The sequence below is a fragment of the Papilio machaon genome, chromosome 10, assembly GCF_912999745.1.
Source record: "Papilio machaon chromosome 10, ilPapMach1.1, whole genome shotgun sequence".
In the NCBI taxonomy this organism is placed as follows: Eukaryota; Metazoa; Arthropoda; class Insecta; order Lepidoptera; family Papilionidae; genus Papilio; species Papilio machaon.
In genome coordinates this window covers 6,554,402-6,572,853 of record NC_059995.1, presented here as the reverse complement: position 1 = coordinate 6,572,853, position 18,452 = coordinate 6,554,402, and the positions used below count along the sequence as shown (strand labels likewise).

Sequence of the window (18,452 nt, the reverse complement as noted above, 5' to 3'; positions counted from 1 at the left end):
ATCGCTCGAATTTGTTGGACGCGACTGTCAATTGAAACAACAACGAACTTGCCTAGGCTTACTTACTGTGTCTAATATTAATACTGAAATACCTTGTCGATCTGTAATCAATTTATTACATCAAAAATAGTAGTAAAACCGCAAACAGTAGGAATGACGTAAATTGGCTCGAAAGTAAAACGGATTTTTTCTTACGTTCGCTATTTTGTGGTCAACAGAAGAATGACTTTCAAAATAATAAAATTATCTCTAGAAGCGATTAAGCGGAAAACAACTGATAGAAGTAAAATAAAAGACAAAACATTAGTTATAAAAATATTAGCTACTAGCTGTCGCCCGCGACTCCGTCCGCATGGAATTAAAAGAACTTAAAAAGTAGCCTATGTGTTATTCCAGACTATGTTTTACATTTGTGCCAAATTTCATCAACATCCGTTCAGCCATTCCGGTGATACCTTCAAACAAACATCCATCCATCTAATCATTCGCATTTATAATAGTAGTAAGATTTTTAATAATGTAAAATAGTTTAGAATAGTTGTATTAAAGGACGTTTTTCCTGTAAATACCAACGTATTTTCCGTACGACAGAGAAAGCTAAGTATGCGAATGTAAATTTTGCGCAAGTGTTTTGTTTCGTTATATATTCCCTGTATCGTTTATTCCCTTACCAACACGAAGATCAAGTGGAAACCGCAACGCAAGTGACAGTAGCACAGAACGAATAATTTATGTACCTAGAGTCATTGTTTCCGTACAGCAATTTCCTTATGTGCATATAAAATCAATCAAAATACATTTTAATTTATCTCATACATATAACTAGGTCAGTAATAATTTATCTATATTTGCAAAGGGGAATAATTCCTTCTAATATTATATAATATACTAGCTGTCGCCCGCGACTCCGTCCGCGCGCAGTTAAAAAAAACTTAATAGCGGTATAAAAAATAGATGTTGGCCGATTTTCAGACCTACTGAATACGCTCTCAAAATTTCATGAGAATCGGTCAAGCCGTTTCGGAGGAGTACGGGAACGAAAACTGTGACACGAGAATTTTATATATTAGATAATTCCATATGGAAGGAAAAAGGAGTAAAGGAAAAGTGATAGAATCAGCAAAACCTATCTTCAGAAAAGATAAATTGAGTCATATCCGTGCTTTGTTTACTCATACATCCTTTATCTAATAATCTCTATCAAGAAAACTGCGAACAAAATGTCCTAATTAAATCCATTTTACGATGCCTTGTCAGTTTAAATTTTAGATATACTATACGACATTACTTGGGCATATTTATTACCTTTCGCTACTTTAATAATGTAGTACACCCGAAACAATACGTGCCCTTTACCACCTTGACATTTGCACAATGACCTACTTACAAACTGTTTACGTAATTGACATGTCGCGCTAAACAGCGCCACGACACGACCATCTTACTAATATTATAAATTAGCTGCAGCCCGAGACTCCATACGCGCAGATTAAAAAATAAAACAGTTAAGTAAGTGGTATAAGTGTTCTTCCAGATTTGCAAAAGTTTAGACGGATGGATGGATGTTTGTTAAAAATCTCCAGAAGGGCTAAACTAGACCATAGTCTGGAAGAACATACAGGTTCGGAATTAATTTATTTTTAATACAGTCCGGACGGAATCGCGAGCTAAGGCTACTTCATAATAATTAAAATAGGATGAGCAGACTTATAAATTAAATTATACATTTGCTTTATCGATGATATTTGTAGAGTAGACCAACCAATAAATTTATCCCTTAGCCTTAGATTGAAGTTTAATATTCATTTCCCGAGTCTTATGGCGAGTGTAGGTATTTTGAAAAATAATAGTCAAAAACGTGTTCAGTCCAGAAAAACTATAAAAATAATGTTGCGTATTATATTTTATTTTTAAATTTAGAATTATTTGCAGTCAGTTTCCTAACGGAAAAATCTGTAAAAGAACATATCGGAATTAAAAAACTACGGCAAGGATATCATGGATTAATGGATGGATCAATTACTAGCTGTCACCCGCGACTCCGTTCTCGCGGAATTAAAAACAAAACGTAATAAGTAGCCGTGTTCTTCCAGACATCTACGCCAAATTTCATCGAGATCCGATGAGCCGTTCCGCAGATACCTTCAAACAAACATACATCTATCCAAATATTCGCATTTATAATATTAGTAAGATTATCAGCAATGATCAAATCGATTATATTCTTTATTAATCTGTAATTAACGCGTGCTATCAAGATACATTTATTAACTACATAAATCTCTATTGTAATTCAAACAACGTCTACAAATAGTCACGTAATTCCTTTACATTTGGATATAGATGAGTAGTTAGTTTATTGCATTTCTGCATCGAATGCGTAGTTCTAAGATCGTAAAACTGCAGGTGTATTAATAAAGAAGTCGTTATTAGGGTCACAACAAATTGAAATAATTAAAATGTTCCATAAAAACTCTACTCTCTATATTTTGTCTCTTTATAGTTTCTAAAATCTTTAGGATAAAAGAGGAATAGTAGCGGTATAAACACTTGTGAATTTTCCCACAGTTATGATTTACAAATAAACGGGATCACAACAAAGATAAGTATTTACTTCTTTTTTTAATTAGAAACGTAGATATTATTTGTATTTATGACATTTTGTGGCAACCCTAAACGGAGTCGTAAAAGAATACATGTCATAAATATAAATAGCGGGTGGAGTTCCGTAGTGACTTGTACCTGCCTTGTAATTGGTTAATCGATGATAAAGATCTTTAACGACCCATTGTCCGTTTGCAATCTCTTTGTATTATAAACTAAATACTTTAATAAAATATTGATGGTATGTAGATTCTTCGTAGGTTACTCTCAGCGGAATGTCTCGCTTGATTTATAGCTCATTAAATGCTTAAGAAATCTGTTCGCTTGTTGGTAGTCCAGATTTAGATGTAGGTAGAGAGGTGATGCTCGGCTTTTTATTCTATGATAGTTTCGTGTTCGAATGGAATTTATCCTTAAACCATTAGGAAAAGAAGCTTAAATTATATTTCAGTAGTAAGTAGTCACTTTTACAATATCATATCCATATTTAGAAATCCCATTATTTTACGTTAATTAATAAGACGAGTTACACAATGTGGAAGTAATTATTATACTTTACGTTGCACGTGCTACCATCAGTATGGACTAGAAATGCTTCCGAAAACCTTTTTCGCAAGCAACATATTTTATAATCTCGCCATGTGCTTTGTACGAGAAACACTGACTTGAATTAGTATGCGAGATGCGTGCAGTTCAGCCGACCCCATACATTTGGATTATAAAGACTGTGTCCCAAGGGAATACTAATAGAAGATATAAAACTAACTATTTTTTATATTGATTGAGAAATTTAATAATGTGAAATAGAAAGATTTGATCACCATTTCAAAGTCTACGAAATAATGATAACTATTACATGAGGACCATCACCATCACTATAAGAAAATAAACATTTTATACCAATTAATCTTTAGGTAAAATGTACTAACAACATCATCTCCTTGGCCTAATCCCATTATCAAGTGGGGTCGGTGTACAAGATTTTATAAACCTTAAAGTTTTGGCTTGGTTTTTTATGACTGGCTGCCTGCCTCTCGCCAACCCTACTTGAGAGGAATATATAACAATTAAATATTTATTTTTTAATCAATTTAAACATTAACAATTTTTATTTACATAACATTGAATGGGAATAACGATAAAGCTGACACAAGAGTTAGTTGAACAGTTTGACATCTTTCTGATACTTAGGAATAGGTATACATTATATACCAGAAAAAAGAGTAGATATAGTTGATTGGTTAAGGTATGATTATATAGACTACGACATTATAAACGGTACACTTAGTGTATACATCGAATGTCTCTGTATGGATAGAAAATTTACTGCGACACGAAAATTAGTATCGCATCAGCCGCCATAAAAAAATCTGTGCAAGTGTAAACAGAAAAGACATTTACCTATGTCGTAACTGTACTCAATTTTAGATTTACTGTATGCGATGTGAATTTTATGATCGAATCAAAGATTGAAGTATTGTTTGCAATACCTTATAATTTATAGAAACAAGTTGAACAAACAACTGTTTTGATCACATGATCTAAATTTCATATCGTAAAGTTCACGAGACACGGCCTATTGACATCTGATAAGCTTAGTTATATTATTTTGCATTCGCACATCTACAAACATCAACGATTGTAATAAAATTCCTTGGATCTTTTTGACATTTTTACTGCAGTATCTGTAATCAGCTTTCATATATTTGCAGTAAATATTGCTGCGTAATTTCGAATAACACAATCCTATACGCCATTATTTGATGCGAACTCTGCAATTGAAAGCAGACTAAGCGATGTGCAGTAATTAAAACCATCTGATGATTGTAACTTCTCGGGAATAAAGCATTTTTCTTCATTTTGTTCAAAGATCTAAGTTTACCGAATAATTCTTATAAACTCTATACCATCTTTTTTGACTTATTCTGAAGGCGAGATTAAAAAATCAAACTTTGTTCTTACAAATCAATTTTTTTTTAAGTTTTCAAAGGGAAAGCCGGCAGTCAAAGTTTTCCAGAGAGTGTAAAAAAATTGTAACATCGAGTCCCGACGCTCTGGGATGTTAGGCTTGCATTATTCAGAGCCGTGAAAGTTTGATGCTGGCCACGTCCTCGCACGATTCATTTCCTTTAAATTTCAATACATCCCTTTAGTCGTGAGTTTCACATTGAATAAATAACTACTAGACTGAGACGTCGACACGTAAGTTATACGAGCACAGATTCGAAAGAAATAAAACGTGCGTGTTTTTTATAAAGAGGTGAATAATTTGACAAAACTTGTTTTTCATAAAAAATATATTCTGTTTTTTTCTACTAATTTATCATAATTTGTATAAGTCTTTTTTTATTAAGTATAAATTGTATGCAAACTTCTTAAATTACATTTAACAACTACTTTTTGGTTTTGCTTTTATAATTTTAATAATTTTTATTATGACTAAATACAAAAATAGAAAATAAGTAGCTATTACCTATATAATAATAGCTGCTACAAATGATTACAAATTAAATGTCAATTTTTATTTACATATACACGTACGCAACATCTAATTGTAATTTGCTTATTTCTTATTGTGAAATACATAGAGTTGTTATGTACTTTCATGTGTGTTCAAAGTTTCGAATATGTGTTTATACCAAAAGCCAACGGTCTTGCCCCATGCGCCGAGTGTCGAGTCGTCTAATTTCAGTACTTCTATGAACATCTTCACGATAACTTCTTTTAAGTCCTGTTGGAAAAATGGGACATAAATATAATTTAAACTGTATAATAGTAGTAGTTGATTTTATAATCTTGCTTGAATTAAAATTAGAAGCCTTTCTAACCAATTTATTTAGAAAATTACGTAAGAATATAAATAACTAGCGGTCGCCCGCAACACTGTCAGCGCAGAATTAAAAAAAAGTAGCCAAGTCCTGTTAAAATCGGTCCAGCCGTTCCGGAGGTTACCCGGAACAAACATAGCCTTGCGGATATACATACGGTTATGTATACAATATATGTCAGACAGACAAAATTTGGTTTTTCGTTTTCATCCATGCAAAGACGTCGTGTGTACGAAATATATAAATATAATTTTCGATATTACATACAGAAACTACAATTTCATTAATATGTATAGATAATTCGCCTCAGATCTTTCGATAAAAAAATAATAATAAAAATAATGGAGTTTTCGAAATGATTGAGAAATAGTTTTCAAATCATTTTAGTGCAACAGCAATGAAATCGTTTTTCTTCATGTGCATAAAGAGAAAATCGTAATAGAGTCCGCAGCATTATACAACGACCACACAAAAGACAGGCGTGAAGGCGCATTTCATAGTTTCGTCTAATTATTGACCTTTTTGAAACAAAAAATACAATCTTACATGAAAATGTTGTTCTTGAATTTTCCTCCTTTTATGTGACTCTCCGAGTTTATTCATCATGACAGCGACAACTTCAGGTTGGTTGAGGTTGGTCACAGCTTGGTTCAATGTCGCCATCAAATTGATGACGTGCGCCTTGAATTGGAAGTTATCCGAATATTCTTCCTCTGGTAGTTTTGATATCATTTTGAAGAAATCTTTGGAATTCGGGTAGGCGCGGAAAAATCTGAACGTAATGAAATTAATTTAAAATATTGATTATGTTATTAATTAATTGTTTTTATAGTGTAGCTTAATTTATATCAGAACTAGCTGTAGGCGGCGACTTTGTCCATCTGGAAATAGCTTCTAAGAAACATCCATTCATCCATCCAACCATCTCCATCCATCCATCTAAACTTTCGCATTTATAATATGAGTAAGATGTAATTGGTAGAGTTTATTGAATAAACTAATTAGACTTGAAAAAAATATATTTTGAAATTTAAGAAAAGTGCATAACTTCTAAAGGATAAAGTAGAGTAGGAGAGTTAATAGCAGATCAGTCATAAGGCTATATAGGCCAGAAAGTTTATTTAAAAATAAAATCACATTTATTTTTATGTGCGACAATAATGTCATTCATAATGGAGGCAGATTGAATTCAGTCGTTTGTATACTCTTACAATATGGCTTTTATAGGTTCATTGAATTGAGCACCGTAGTTTTGAAAGAGCACTCTGCAAATGTAATGGTACAGAGGTCTTATGTTATTGACCACTATAGAAGTTGAGAACAAAATATTGAAAGTACAAAAATGCCTCGATTGCGCCGAATCTATAACCTCTGCTTACCCTTCCGACCTTACCCTTAACATGTGTGCATTGTAGCTAGAAACATGTTAAACAAGCAGTCCTTATGTCTACAGATAAAAATAATAATCAAGACAGTGTTATTATCAGAGCCCTCTCTTATTCAGATAAGATATTAAAACAACCTTTTGAGCAGCTCAGTTCCGGTAGCCACGGAGTTCTTGTTAACGGGCGCCCAGGACTTCTGCACGGCGTATATCTCTCTCCTCGTTAGACCGGATACACGATTCACTTCGTCCGGGTTACCACCCCACCATAAGTGGCTCAACCAACCCCCCATTGAGACTGTGGGATAAAAGTATGGAGACAACGTCAGGAATATTTGATATTTTTATCCCACTGATTAATGTTTTTCGCAAGTTATGTCCATGGCTTCTACCTAAAATATCGTAAGTCCAAAATGTCCACATTACAGAAGAGCGCTTTAAACATAGTATAAGAATTTCTATCTAAATTTTATTGTGACCGCCTTTGCCTAAAAATTAAACGATGATTAAATTTTGCGATGTCATTCGGTTCGTATTGTTCTCCTCAGTGTTAAAAGGATACAGTTGAATTTTTGGTTTTAAATTAAAAAATAAATATCTGTCTAAAGTACTTGTGCTGTTATTAACGAAAATAAAATAATATTACATAGTCAACTTATAAAACCTTCAGTGCATTTACGCTATGTCTATATTTATTACACTTCCTTATCTCGAATTCTCAGTGTGCGGTAAATAACGATAGTTTTATTACCAACGTTATGTTAGATTTAATCGTATGTTTTTACGACGATAACCTACCGAAGCTAAAGTTCAATTACTCAGTGTAATGATTTTTTTTATAATTATTATTATTTATGATTTATCAATAGACGGAACACTACGAAACATATAATACTAGCTTTTACCCGCGACTCCGTCCGCGCGGAATAAAAAATAGAAAACGGGGTAAAAGTTATCCTATGTCCGTTTCCTGGTTCTAAGCTACCTGCCCACCAATTTTCAGTCAAATCGATTCAGCCGTTCTTGAGTTATAAATAGTGTAACTAACACGACTTTCTTTTATATATATAGACTAGCTTTTACCCGCGACTCCGTTCTCGCGGAATAAAAAAAATAGGAAACTGGGTAAAAATTATCCTATGTCCGTTTCCTGGTTCTAAGCTACTTGCCCACAAATTTTCAGTCAAATCGATTCAGCCGTTCTTGAGTTATAAATAGTGTAACTAACACGACTTTCTTTTATATATATAGATGTACCACCGGTATAATTTCTGTTGACTAGTTTGACACTTGTGATATATAGAGATAGGTACCTAATGACAATTGACAGATGATGATGTATGATTTAAATATTTGAAGGAATCAGTGCCCAGTTGGCACACCTAAAAGCCACTGCTTGGAAATTGAATTAAATTGAAATATTTGAAGGACAAAATTAGTAATGAACGCTCTATAAATTGTATTATTTTTGAATCTCTTTAGTCGTAACTGAATTTAACTTGCTTGTGATAAGACAATGTCCTGAAACAATTTATACTTTTTTAGTAATTCTTAGTCTATTAAATATCTTGTGGAACCTCATTTACAGTTGTTTTTTTTTGGTATCGAGTAATTAGTACCATGTCCAACATGTTTAAATAATTTTAAATTCAATTATGTCAACAAATATGAACATACATATTGTTTATGTATAAAATTAAACATACACGCTCATATATGTAGGTTCAATATTGAACCGGATGTCAATTAGATCAAGTATTAGGTATTTGGTGCGATGAAAAGCAGTTTTATATTTGTATTTCTCATTGACATGTAGTATCGAAGATTCTTTGATTATTAACTATTATTCCTTAGTTATTTATAGAATGTATTCAGAAATATAAATAACGATTTCATTTTGGTTTTATAATGACAACAATAATTATTTTTACTCTTTGGAAGGATTTTTTTATTTACATATTTTAGATGTAATCAAAAAACAGCAGACCACTTTTTTATAAGAGAAGAGGCCAAACGAGCACTACCATCACTTACAAGTGATCTGGGAAGCATGGGCAAAATGCAAAAATATTTTTCTCACTATTGTAATTTCTTAAATCTCAATCTCGTTTCCTTATTAATAACTATGGAAAGCATCAGAGATTACCTACGTCAAGTATTGGACTGAAATACACTGGTTGTGATGAAAATTTTGTGATGATGATGAGTATTTTTAACTTAACCGAAGTTTTTGATTGACAGCATATTGATGATAATAAATTTAAGTCCTACATGGAGTAATCAATCGCATTTATGCCGATTATGGTTGTTAAACTTCAAATCATACAAAGAATCACTCAACGATATTAGAATTGACTTTATCATATTAATTACATATGATTAGACCTTGATTCGATATAATAATAACAAGAAATCTAAAGGTCAAGTCAAGGTATAAATAAATTAGTTTCGCACTAATTTATTGCAAAGGTAATTGATTTATTTGAATGACGATTAACAAAAAATAGTCATATAAAAGGCCGCTGGTTTCGCGCCAATTTGACGATTACAACGTACTTGTAATGTTAGTAGGGGACAAAAAATATCAATACTGATTGAGAGCTTATGATGATATATTGACCTTTGTATTTACAGTCAATAATATTTGAATATATTGTAATAAATTAATAAAAAAAAACGCATATAATGAATAAAATATATTAATTGATATTTGTTAATACCAACCTAGAAATAATAAATGTCAGGAATTCGACGCTCCTGAAGAATTATTGTATTCCAAAAAGTTTCATCAAAATTCGAAAATATTTACCAAATATCGATACTTTTTAACACATTAAATACGAGACACTGGCTGGTGAAAAAAAAGTTCTGTGGAGCACGCGCGCCACGATTCGACAGAAGTGTCGTACTGAGATGTGAGAATGTTTTCAGAATGTTAACTTCCAATCCGTTTTCGTCGAGTACGTTTCCCTCTATAATAACAATGATATTGCATATTATTTATAAGGTATTAATAAGCACTGAATTATTTCGTTTTTAACGAATACACAACGAGGTTTGACATCTGTACAATTTGTTATACCGGCTCAATGAACTTTGCACTAACCGTTTACACTGCCGGAACACCTAGTACAAAAACATGGCTATTTCTGTTTTTTTAAAGATAATAAAGGGATGTCAATATTTTTTTGTATAGGCGTATGAGCAGATTTTTAAAATCATTAAAATAATCCATTATAAGGACGCTGACCGGATGAAAGCCCGATTCATTTAGTAGTCAATTTTTCCATCTAACAAGAATATAATGCGGTTCCAATTGACATGTCTTAGTATCACAATACAAAACGTCTGTTATGATATGAAGTTAAATAAAAGAGGCAATTTCTATGTTGTTTATACATCTCCAACAATGTACAATGATTGATTAAAATAAATAGCTTTAACTCACGTTCAAATGAATGTGGCTGCTATCTTCGGGTTTGCATGATCATTTGGTCTACTGGTTTGATATCGATCACTTCTATTCATATGGCCGATGGTATCTTTGGATGGCCTGGAAAAACGCCGTATTCTTACCGCTATTTAATAACCAAATAACGACTCAAGGACGAAAATTAAAGGAAGTAACTTAAACTATATTTAAATGAGCTTCAATTCATTGTAGTTAATACAGAAAATAACTAAAATATAAAATTTTGTACAATTTGTATTCTATGTTTAATTTTCAGCAACAAAATTGACGGAACGGTCGTAGAGCTTTGTTCAAATCCTTTTTAGAATTCTAAAATAGCAACAGACGGAAAACAGTATTAGGTTACAACAATCACATTACTGGAAACATGTTGAATTGATGGAATAGGTACTTTTCCTTAAATAAATACTATAATACGTGAACACATTTAGACACATTTCGTTCAAATGTTAATTTTATTACTTTCATGTTATCATTTAAATTCATTCATTCATTCTTATAATTTGAAATATACTGAAATTGTTTATTTATTTACTTGTTATTTTGGATGTATTTAAACTAAGCGTATTTTAACCTTACCTCTAAATAGGCGTATTTTAACCTTTACCCGTAGATACTTCCAAAATTCAATTGAAATCGATTAAATCGGATACAATCGGTAGAGCTAGTCAATTGCAAGAGCAATGCCATTAAGGAAGTTTTGCTCATCCGACTCTTTACAAACTTTTAATCATGTATGGAAAAAATAATATAACAACTGTGTTTAACTGGCTTGCGTCAGGAATAATTTCCTGTCTCATATGAACACTAATATTAATATTCGTGGAAACAACAAAAAAAGGTGAATGTGATATAATAAGTAAATTTGCATTGTTTTTGCGCACAGAGCGTGAGCATTATTTGACTAATAAAAATGACATCAATTATTTTTAAATCTAAGTAAACAATGCAATAAACAATTATGTGTTGCTTGTTTAATATGATTTTAATGTATATGTATAAATATGTGTTTAGATTAGGACACGGATGTCATAATTTGGATTGTTGAAATGATGACTGATTTATTTTAAACACTTTCAGCTCTACATATCTGTTACAATTAAAATCTGAGAAGGCGATACTGGACTGCCCAATATATCCCCACGCTGCGGTAAGGAATATTCAAAAGATTCAAATTTTATGGCGGCTCGTTGTTGCTATAAGTGCGTGACTGTACGCATCATAAAATTAATATTTTTTGAGTTTCAGTAATACAATCAAACATATTGTAATCGTTTTACTTATCTCGTGCCTGAAAATCAACCATCGTGGTATAAAAAGTCCACCATTTTAAAATTCTTCACGCACTTTCTCACGCTTTGGAAACTCTTTTACCGTCCGTGCTGTTCTGCTCTGGTATTCTCTTCTATCCTCTATACGCGAATGAACATCGATGCCAAAGTTGAAAATGTGTCTATATATAGTATTTATATATTTCACTAATGTCGATATGTATGTTATGTAGACTTATTACATATTTAATATATATAGGTATAAATGTAACTATGTGTTATGAATCGGTAAAAAGTTTATTATTTCAGTAGTATTTCAAATAAAATATGTTCTATGTATGTATGTCAATCAATTTTTGTTTAGTTATGTACACATATAGTTACTACCCTATAAACGCCCCTCTCTAACTCAGGGTCAGCTGTACGAGAACTCTGTTAGAGTTAAGCTCACCTGTACTGCACTGATTTTCTACTTTTGTACTTGTTACAATGAATTTTCTGTTATTTTGTGCACAAAGGTTAAAATAGATATTATTCAATGGACCTTACACTTTTAATGGTTAATTTTTTCAAATTTTAAAACTGTACAATTCTGTCAAGGTGACATATTTATCTGTCAGATGTCACTACAGAACAGAAAACAAATTTTGAAAACGGAACACGTTTTATACGCTTTATCGTTGTTAATTATATTTCTTAAATACAAAAATGGTAAACGTTAGCGAGTCAGCTATCCAAAATATTGGAAAGGTGTTAAACGACCCGTCAAGACCGATGAAGGAGCGTTTTAGAGCACTTTTCAGTTTGCGAAACTTGGGCGGCGAAACATCGATAGAATGTATTAGTGAGTGTTTTAAAGATGAGTCAGTTTTGCTAAAACACGAGCTAGCATATTGTTTAGGCCAAATGCAAGATAAAAGAGCTATTCCGGTGTTAAGAAAAGTGTTAGAAGATATAGAACAAGACCCTATAGTACGCCATGAAGCTGGTATGTATTATTATCATTTTTAAGTTCTCACGTACATGATAACATTGATAAGAAATTAGAGAATTATCGTCCACACATCCATAGTGTATGATTCAAAATTTAATTGAAAATAAAAATATTTAATGTTAAATTAAATATTTAACATTAAAAATAAATTCCAAACACTTTGAAATTTGTACCCTTCAATAGTTTTTTCTATATTCCAGGTGAGGCGCTTGGAGCTATTGGAGACCCAAATCTAAGAGAGATCCTAGAGAAGTATCAACATGACCAAGCAATTGAAGTTGCTGAAACTTGTCAAATTGCTCTGCAAAGGTTAAATTGGATTGCAAATGAAAGTGCTAAAGATGTCAATTTATCAAAAAGTCTATATAGCTCAGTGGATCCGGCTCCACCAAGTACTGAATCAGATGTTGATTGCTTAAAGAAAACTCTTATGGATGAAACTAAATCTTTATTTGAAAGATACAGAGCAATGTTCAGTTTAAGAAATTTGGGTACAACAGAGAGCATCAATGCATTGGGTGAAGGTAGTTGATTTGATTTGTCAATGTATCATAACTTTAATGTCTGGTCCATTCAAACATACCTGACAAAAGATCTCTAAGATCTCTCTAAGTCTCCAACATGTTGTGTGTCTTTTACCTGTGTTATGTGTGTTTCCATTACCACAATACCTGCGCAAAAACATATTGGTATATCATTTATTGCTATGTACTTAATATTATATTATGAAAAATTATTATAAGTATAAAATTGATTTGATTTCAGGTCTTAAAGCTAGCAGTGCGTTATTCCGTCATGAAGTGGCATTTGTGTTTGGTCAAATGCAAGATGAGCGCAGTGTGCCGTACTTGAAGCAGACATTAGAAGACACCAATGAGCATGAGATGGTCAGACATGAGGCAGCTGAAGCTCTTGGCTCTATAGCAACTGATGAATGCATTGAAGTTCTAAAGCGGTTAGTACTTTGATATCATTTTTGGCTGAATATAAAAAAATTATATGAACTTTACTTGTACAAATTAGTAAATTATTGCACTTGTATCAAAACATATTCTCACACTTCCTGATACTATGTTTTTATATGTTGGCAATTGAAATTCATTCATAGGCTCAAGCAGAAAACATTTTGACGGTAATATCGCTCAATTTTGTCAAATTTTCATGATAGATTTATGCAGTGCCTCTATTGGGCGTAAAAGTAACTAAGAAATTTGCAAGCACAATCTTTATTTTGACGCATATTTCCAGCTTGAGCTTCAATAACAGTATCATCATCATCAGCTCACTATACATACCCAATAAGATGCTCAGAGCCTCTCCAAGTTAGGGGTGACTAGGCCATAGTCAACCACGCTGGCCCAGTGTGGGTTGGTTGACTTCACACATATCTTTGAATTTCCTTCACCATAATAACGTCGGATAAATGTACTGTAAATAAAAAAATCGAAAAACACATTGGTACATGGCGGGATTCGAACCCAGGACCTGCAGATTGCAAGTCAAGTGCTTAAACCCCTAAGCCACTGACGCTCAGATACAGTAAAACATAGTTAAATAAAATGGTCATATGTCTTTATTACTAATTAGCTTTTACCCGCGACTCCGTCCGCGCAGAATAAAAAATAGAAAACGGGGTAAAAATTATCCTATGTCCTTTTCCTGGTTCTAAGCTACCTGCCCACCAATTTTCAGTCAAATCGATTCAGCCGTTCTTGAGTTATAAATAGTGTAACTAACACGACTTTCTTTTATATATATAGATGTGAGCTCATGTACCTTATTTGTAAGTTTTTTTGTACATTGAGACCATTAGGTGTGAGCTCATTTCGATGATTCTTCTGGGTCTAATCATTCATGTATGCACAATATATTTTATTTTGAAATTTTATAATTTTAAATGTACCTTTGTTTATAGGTACCTGAATGATCCAAGACGTGTTGTTAGAGAGAGTTGCGAGGTGGCCTTAGATATGTCTGAATATGAGAACAGTCCAGAATTCCAGTATGCTAATACTTTACTCACAGTCAACGCTTAAAAAGTTATGCAAATTGCCTTAAAAAAAATTTAACTCAAAAAAACTTTTGTACAGTTATAAGATTGATAAATGTTGCCAGTTGGGTATTCCAGAAGTGTTCAAATTAAAGGTGTTTCTTTTGTTTTGTGTTGTGACAATTAATAGCTAAAATGAATAAGTTAAAGAGAGCTGAGGGCCTAGTGCGAGTATTTGCGACGCACGAATTCCTAACGTCGTCCAAAAAATATGTCAAAATTTGTATGAGATTTATTGGTGTACTTTACGCCCGGAAGGGGCGCTGAACGAATTTTAATACAAATTGTGTTGGACATAAAGAAAAAGTTCTCACGAGTATTCATGCTAGCCCTCTGGCTTTAAATTCATTAGTACGCTTAGTTTCAACTATCAATTTTAATAAATACGGAAGAGAAATTTATAGGTTTTACAAAATAATATTTCAGTATTTTAAATAAATAATGAACAAATTTTTGTTTTTCTCTTGTTTTCCCAAAAACATTATTACTATATTTTAGCATTAATGTATTCCTTTATATATTGGTCATAGGTAAGGCGATAACTCTTGTAGTATATTTCTGTCTTTAGCTATTACATGGTATTTAGTATTTATTTTTATAATTGTATCTATATTTAAAAAGCTAATTTCAAATGTATATTTTAAATTTAAAAAAAATTAAGATGTATGTATAATTTGCTAGCATAGTGTAAGGTTAACTAGTAGAAATACTCGAAAAAAATTATAAAAAATTTAAAATTGTGTATAAAAATATAAGTGGAGATTTTACTTATATATTTAGAGAATTGAATTTGTAATAAAAAATATAGTTTCATGAAACATAATGAAAAAGCGATAAGAATTTTCGTAGTATGTTATTTGTTATTTCAATTTCCAAACAAAATGTAGATGGGAAAAATACTGACTCATTTGTGAGAATGATTTTTTGGAAGAAATTCGTTATTTTTATTTTGACTTTAATAATTAACGAGGGCGTGAGTAACGTTTTTTTCTTTTTTAATTAATAAATGTTCATAGAATTACCTATTAAATATTAATTTTCCACTGTATTGTATACGATAATATTGTGTCGGTTTTCACGTCAGAAACACATGAACTTATTTTCCTTCTAAAACCTTCCTAATGAACTGAAATAAAAATGTGTTTTGTCTGTGAAAACTCATGTCATGACACAATTCGAATAATGGTCTCATGAAAAACGCTCATGGGTTTATCATTGTGTTTATGTTACAAAAGCAATTAATTCTTAGGTATGTGACTTCCTTGATGAAGAGCGAGGTTCATTTTTTGGGCTGACACACGAAGTACCTATCAGTGTGACAACTCTGGAACTAGTGGAGCAACTTCACGCGGCGGTGTGGTCCCACGCACACGGCGACCGCAGAGTGCGGCGATACTTCGAATCCTATGGCACACCATTTGTGGGACAGGGCAGAAAGAAGTTATCTTAAAACGTTGTATAACTTACTGTTACAAAAAACTTTTGAAGAAAAAAAAAACATAAAAATAGGAAGTGAATAAATGAATAACTGTATATTTTTTAAAACAAACTGAATTCCCCTTGTCGGCTAGCAACAGGAGATGCGGGTATTTGTTAAAAAAATGAACATGTCAAATATTTACCACAATTTCCACTGCCGAAACACAAGTACGTATTATCATCCCACTAAAAACTACTCTTTAAAAAATCTGAGAAATCGAATTACATCAGGCACCAATATTATTAAAATAGACTAAGGGATTTTTCAAAATCGGAATAGTAATTTTTGTATTTACCGACAACAAACAATTAAAATTCACAATTAATTTAATTATTTTTAATAAATCTTAAATATTAAAATATTTTTTAATACTACGAGTAAAACATTTGTAAATTTTGAGTATAAGTATACTAAAAGTATTCTACGCAATTTATAATAAAATATTTAGTAAAATGTTCTTTGAACACATTGGTATGAACAATCGACTAAATTTAAATATTCTTCCATTCATAGCGTTTTAAATTCACGCCTCTAAAATGTAAATGTTCTTTTAAAACCGCTGTGAATATCTTTTTCACTTTAGTACTATAAAGATGGGATAAATGAGGCTTACCTTGTTTAAGACTCGGTTTATAGTATGATTTCATGTTAGTTCATATTTTTTAGAATATCTGGGAGATTTTAAAAAGTATTTACATTCAACAATGAATAAATTAAGTTTTATATGCAATAAATATACTTGCGTGTGAAAGCCAAGAAGAAAAGAAAAAAAAAGTTTTATATGCAAATATGTTTGGCTTGGCTATTTTTGGTACACATTGGAGCGTATTATTATTTTAATTGGGTAATTCTTTTATAATATGTCAATTTAAAAAAAAGTATTTAGGGTTAGTAATCAATACATAGTATAAAACAAAGTCGCTTTCGCTGTATGTCCGTATGTATGCTTAGATCTTTAAAACTACGCAACGGATTTTGACGCGGTTTTTTTTAATAGATAGAGTGATTCTTAAGGAAGGTTTGTATGTATAATAAATGCATAATATAGTAGAGAAACACTGATAAATTTAAAGTTTTCTAATGTGATGTCGTAAATAAGTACGTTTTTTTGCGCTTTTATTGCAAACGCTGGCTGAACCCTACGAGATAGACCAAATTAATGTACTACAGTATTGTTCACCTTAAAAAGTTCAACAAAAAAGTCCGCGATGGTATATGTCTATCTCTTAGGGATAACCCAGCATAACCATTTTTATTCTTTTACGAAGTGATTTTAAACAATACAGCATTAATCCTTATCCATTTAAGTACCTTAAATAAATTGTGCATTTATTCTGTAGTAGGTATATTTTGCATTGCACCCGTGCGAAGCCGGGGCGGGTCGCTAGTAGATGACAAAATAACATGGAAGCCGCTTAAAGAAACGGTTAAGTCAAAATTAAAGGCAGTTCTAGGAGTTCTTTACAAAGTAGCTCGCTGTATTCCTAAGAGAGTTAAGCCAGTTATTAATAATTCTCTAGTAAAATCGCATATTGAGTACTTAATAGAAAACTGGGGATCAGCAGCATCAACTAATTTATTCTTATTCATATCATTTTGATTACCGAACTCCAAGTAATGAACTATGAGGTGGATAGGGATCTTCGGGACCTGTAGGTCCGGGACGGCGCGGGATCGGAGAAAGTGGAGACTTGTTGTCGGAGGCAAAGGCCCACTTCGGGTCACTGCGCCACCCTAGTAGTAGTAGTAACTAATGAACTAATAAAACAAAATTACTTAATGATGCTCAAATGTTTAAATTTAAAACCTGTACTCTCATAATGAACATAACAAATAAAAACATTAAGTCTAACATTAAACTGGAAAAAAGATAACTTACGTAACAAAGACAAATTAATATCAATTACTCCGCGAACTATGGAAATAAAACTATTTTGTTCGAAGTCGTTCAAATGTTTAACAAACTTCCGGACGAGATAAAGAATTATAACTGTATTGATGTTTAAAAAATAAACTAAAATTGTATGTCATCGCCGAACTGTAATAATCTGTTCTCAATTTTATCTACATATATAACTTTGTCATTCCTGTCAATTTAGATTCTCTTTTAAAGTTGTGTTAAGGTTTATTTTGTTTTATATTAATCCTGTATTCTGTGTACGTATTTTACGTATTAACCCGTAAGCCTGTATGTCATATTTACTTTTTTTTCTCATTTTAAGCGAAACATTGTGTTTTTATGAGAAATAAAGATCTTTAAACCTAAATTGATATCCGATAAATCGACAGCCATTTCAATTGATTGATTTCGTATTAAAATGGGGAATAATTTGTAAAGTTTACAAAATACGTATCTAAATTTTGTTATG

At 31.9% G+C, this 18,452-nt stretch overlaps 2 protein-coding genes across 2 annotated transcripts; one reads left to right on the top strand and one right to left on the bottom strand.

The window, feature by feature from the left end:
* Positions 1-5,096: 5,096 nt before the first annotated feature.
* LOC106718152 (cytoglobin-1) lies at positions 5,097-9,722 on the bottom strand. Its single transcript, XM_014512162.2, has 4 exons — positions 9,541-9,722; positions 6,955-7,114; positions 5,979-6,204; positions 5,097-5,335 (listed from the first exon to the last, which is right to left on the bottom strand). The coding sequence occupies exons 2-4, from the start codon at positions 7,107-7,109 to the stop codon at positions 5,198-5,200; spliced, it is 519 nt and encodes a 172-aa protein (XP_014367648.2). The 5' UTR covers positions 7,110-7,114; positions 9,541-9,722; the 3' UTR covers positions 5,097-5,197.
* A 2,465-nt stretch (positions 9,723-12,187) lies between these two features.
* On the top strand, positions 12,188-14,863 carry LOC106718125 (deoxyhypusine hydroxylase). Its single transcript, XM_014512131.2, has 4 exons — positions 12,188-12,547; positions 12,754-13,077; positions 13,319-13,508; positions 14,469-14,863. The coding sequence occupies exons 1-4, from the start codon at positions 12,268-12,270 to the stop codon at positions 14,587-14,589; spliced, it is 915 nt and encodes a 304-aa protein (XP_014367617.2). The 5' UTR covers positions 12,188-12,267; the 3' UTR covers positions 14,590-14,863.
* Positions 14,864-18,452: the final 3,589 nt, after the last annotated feature.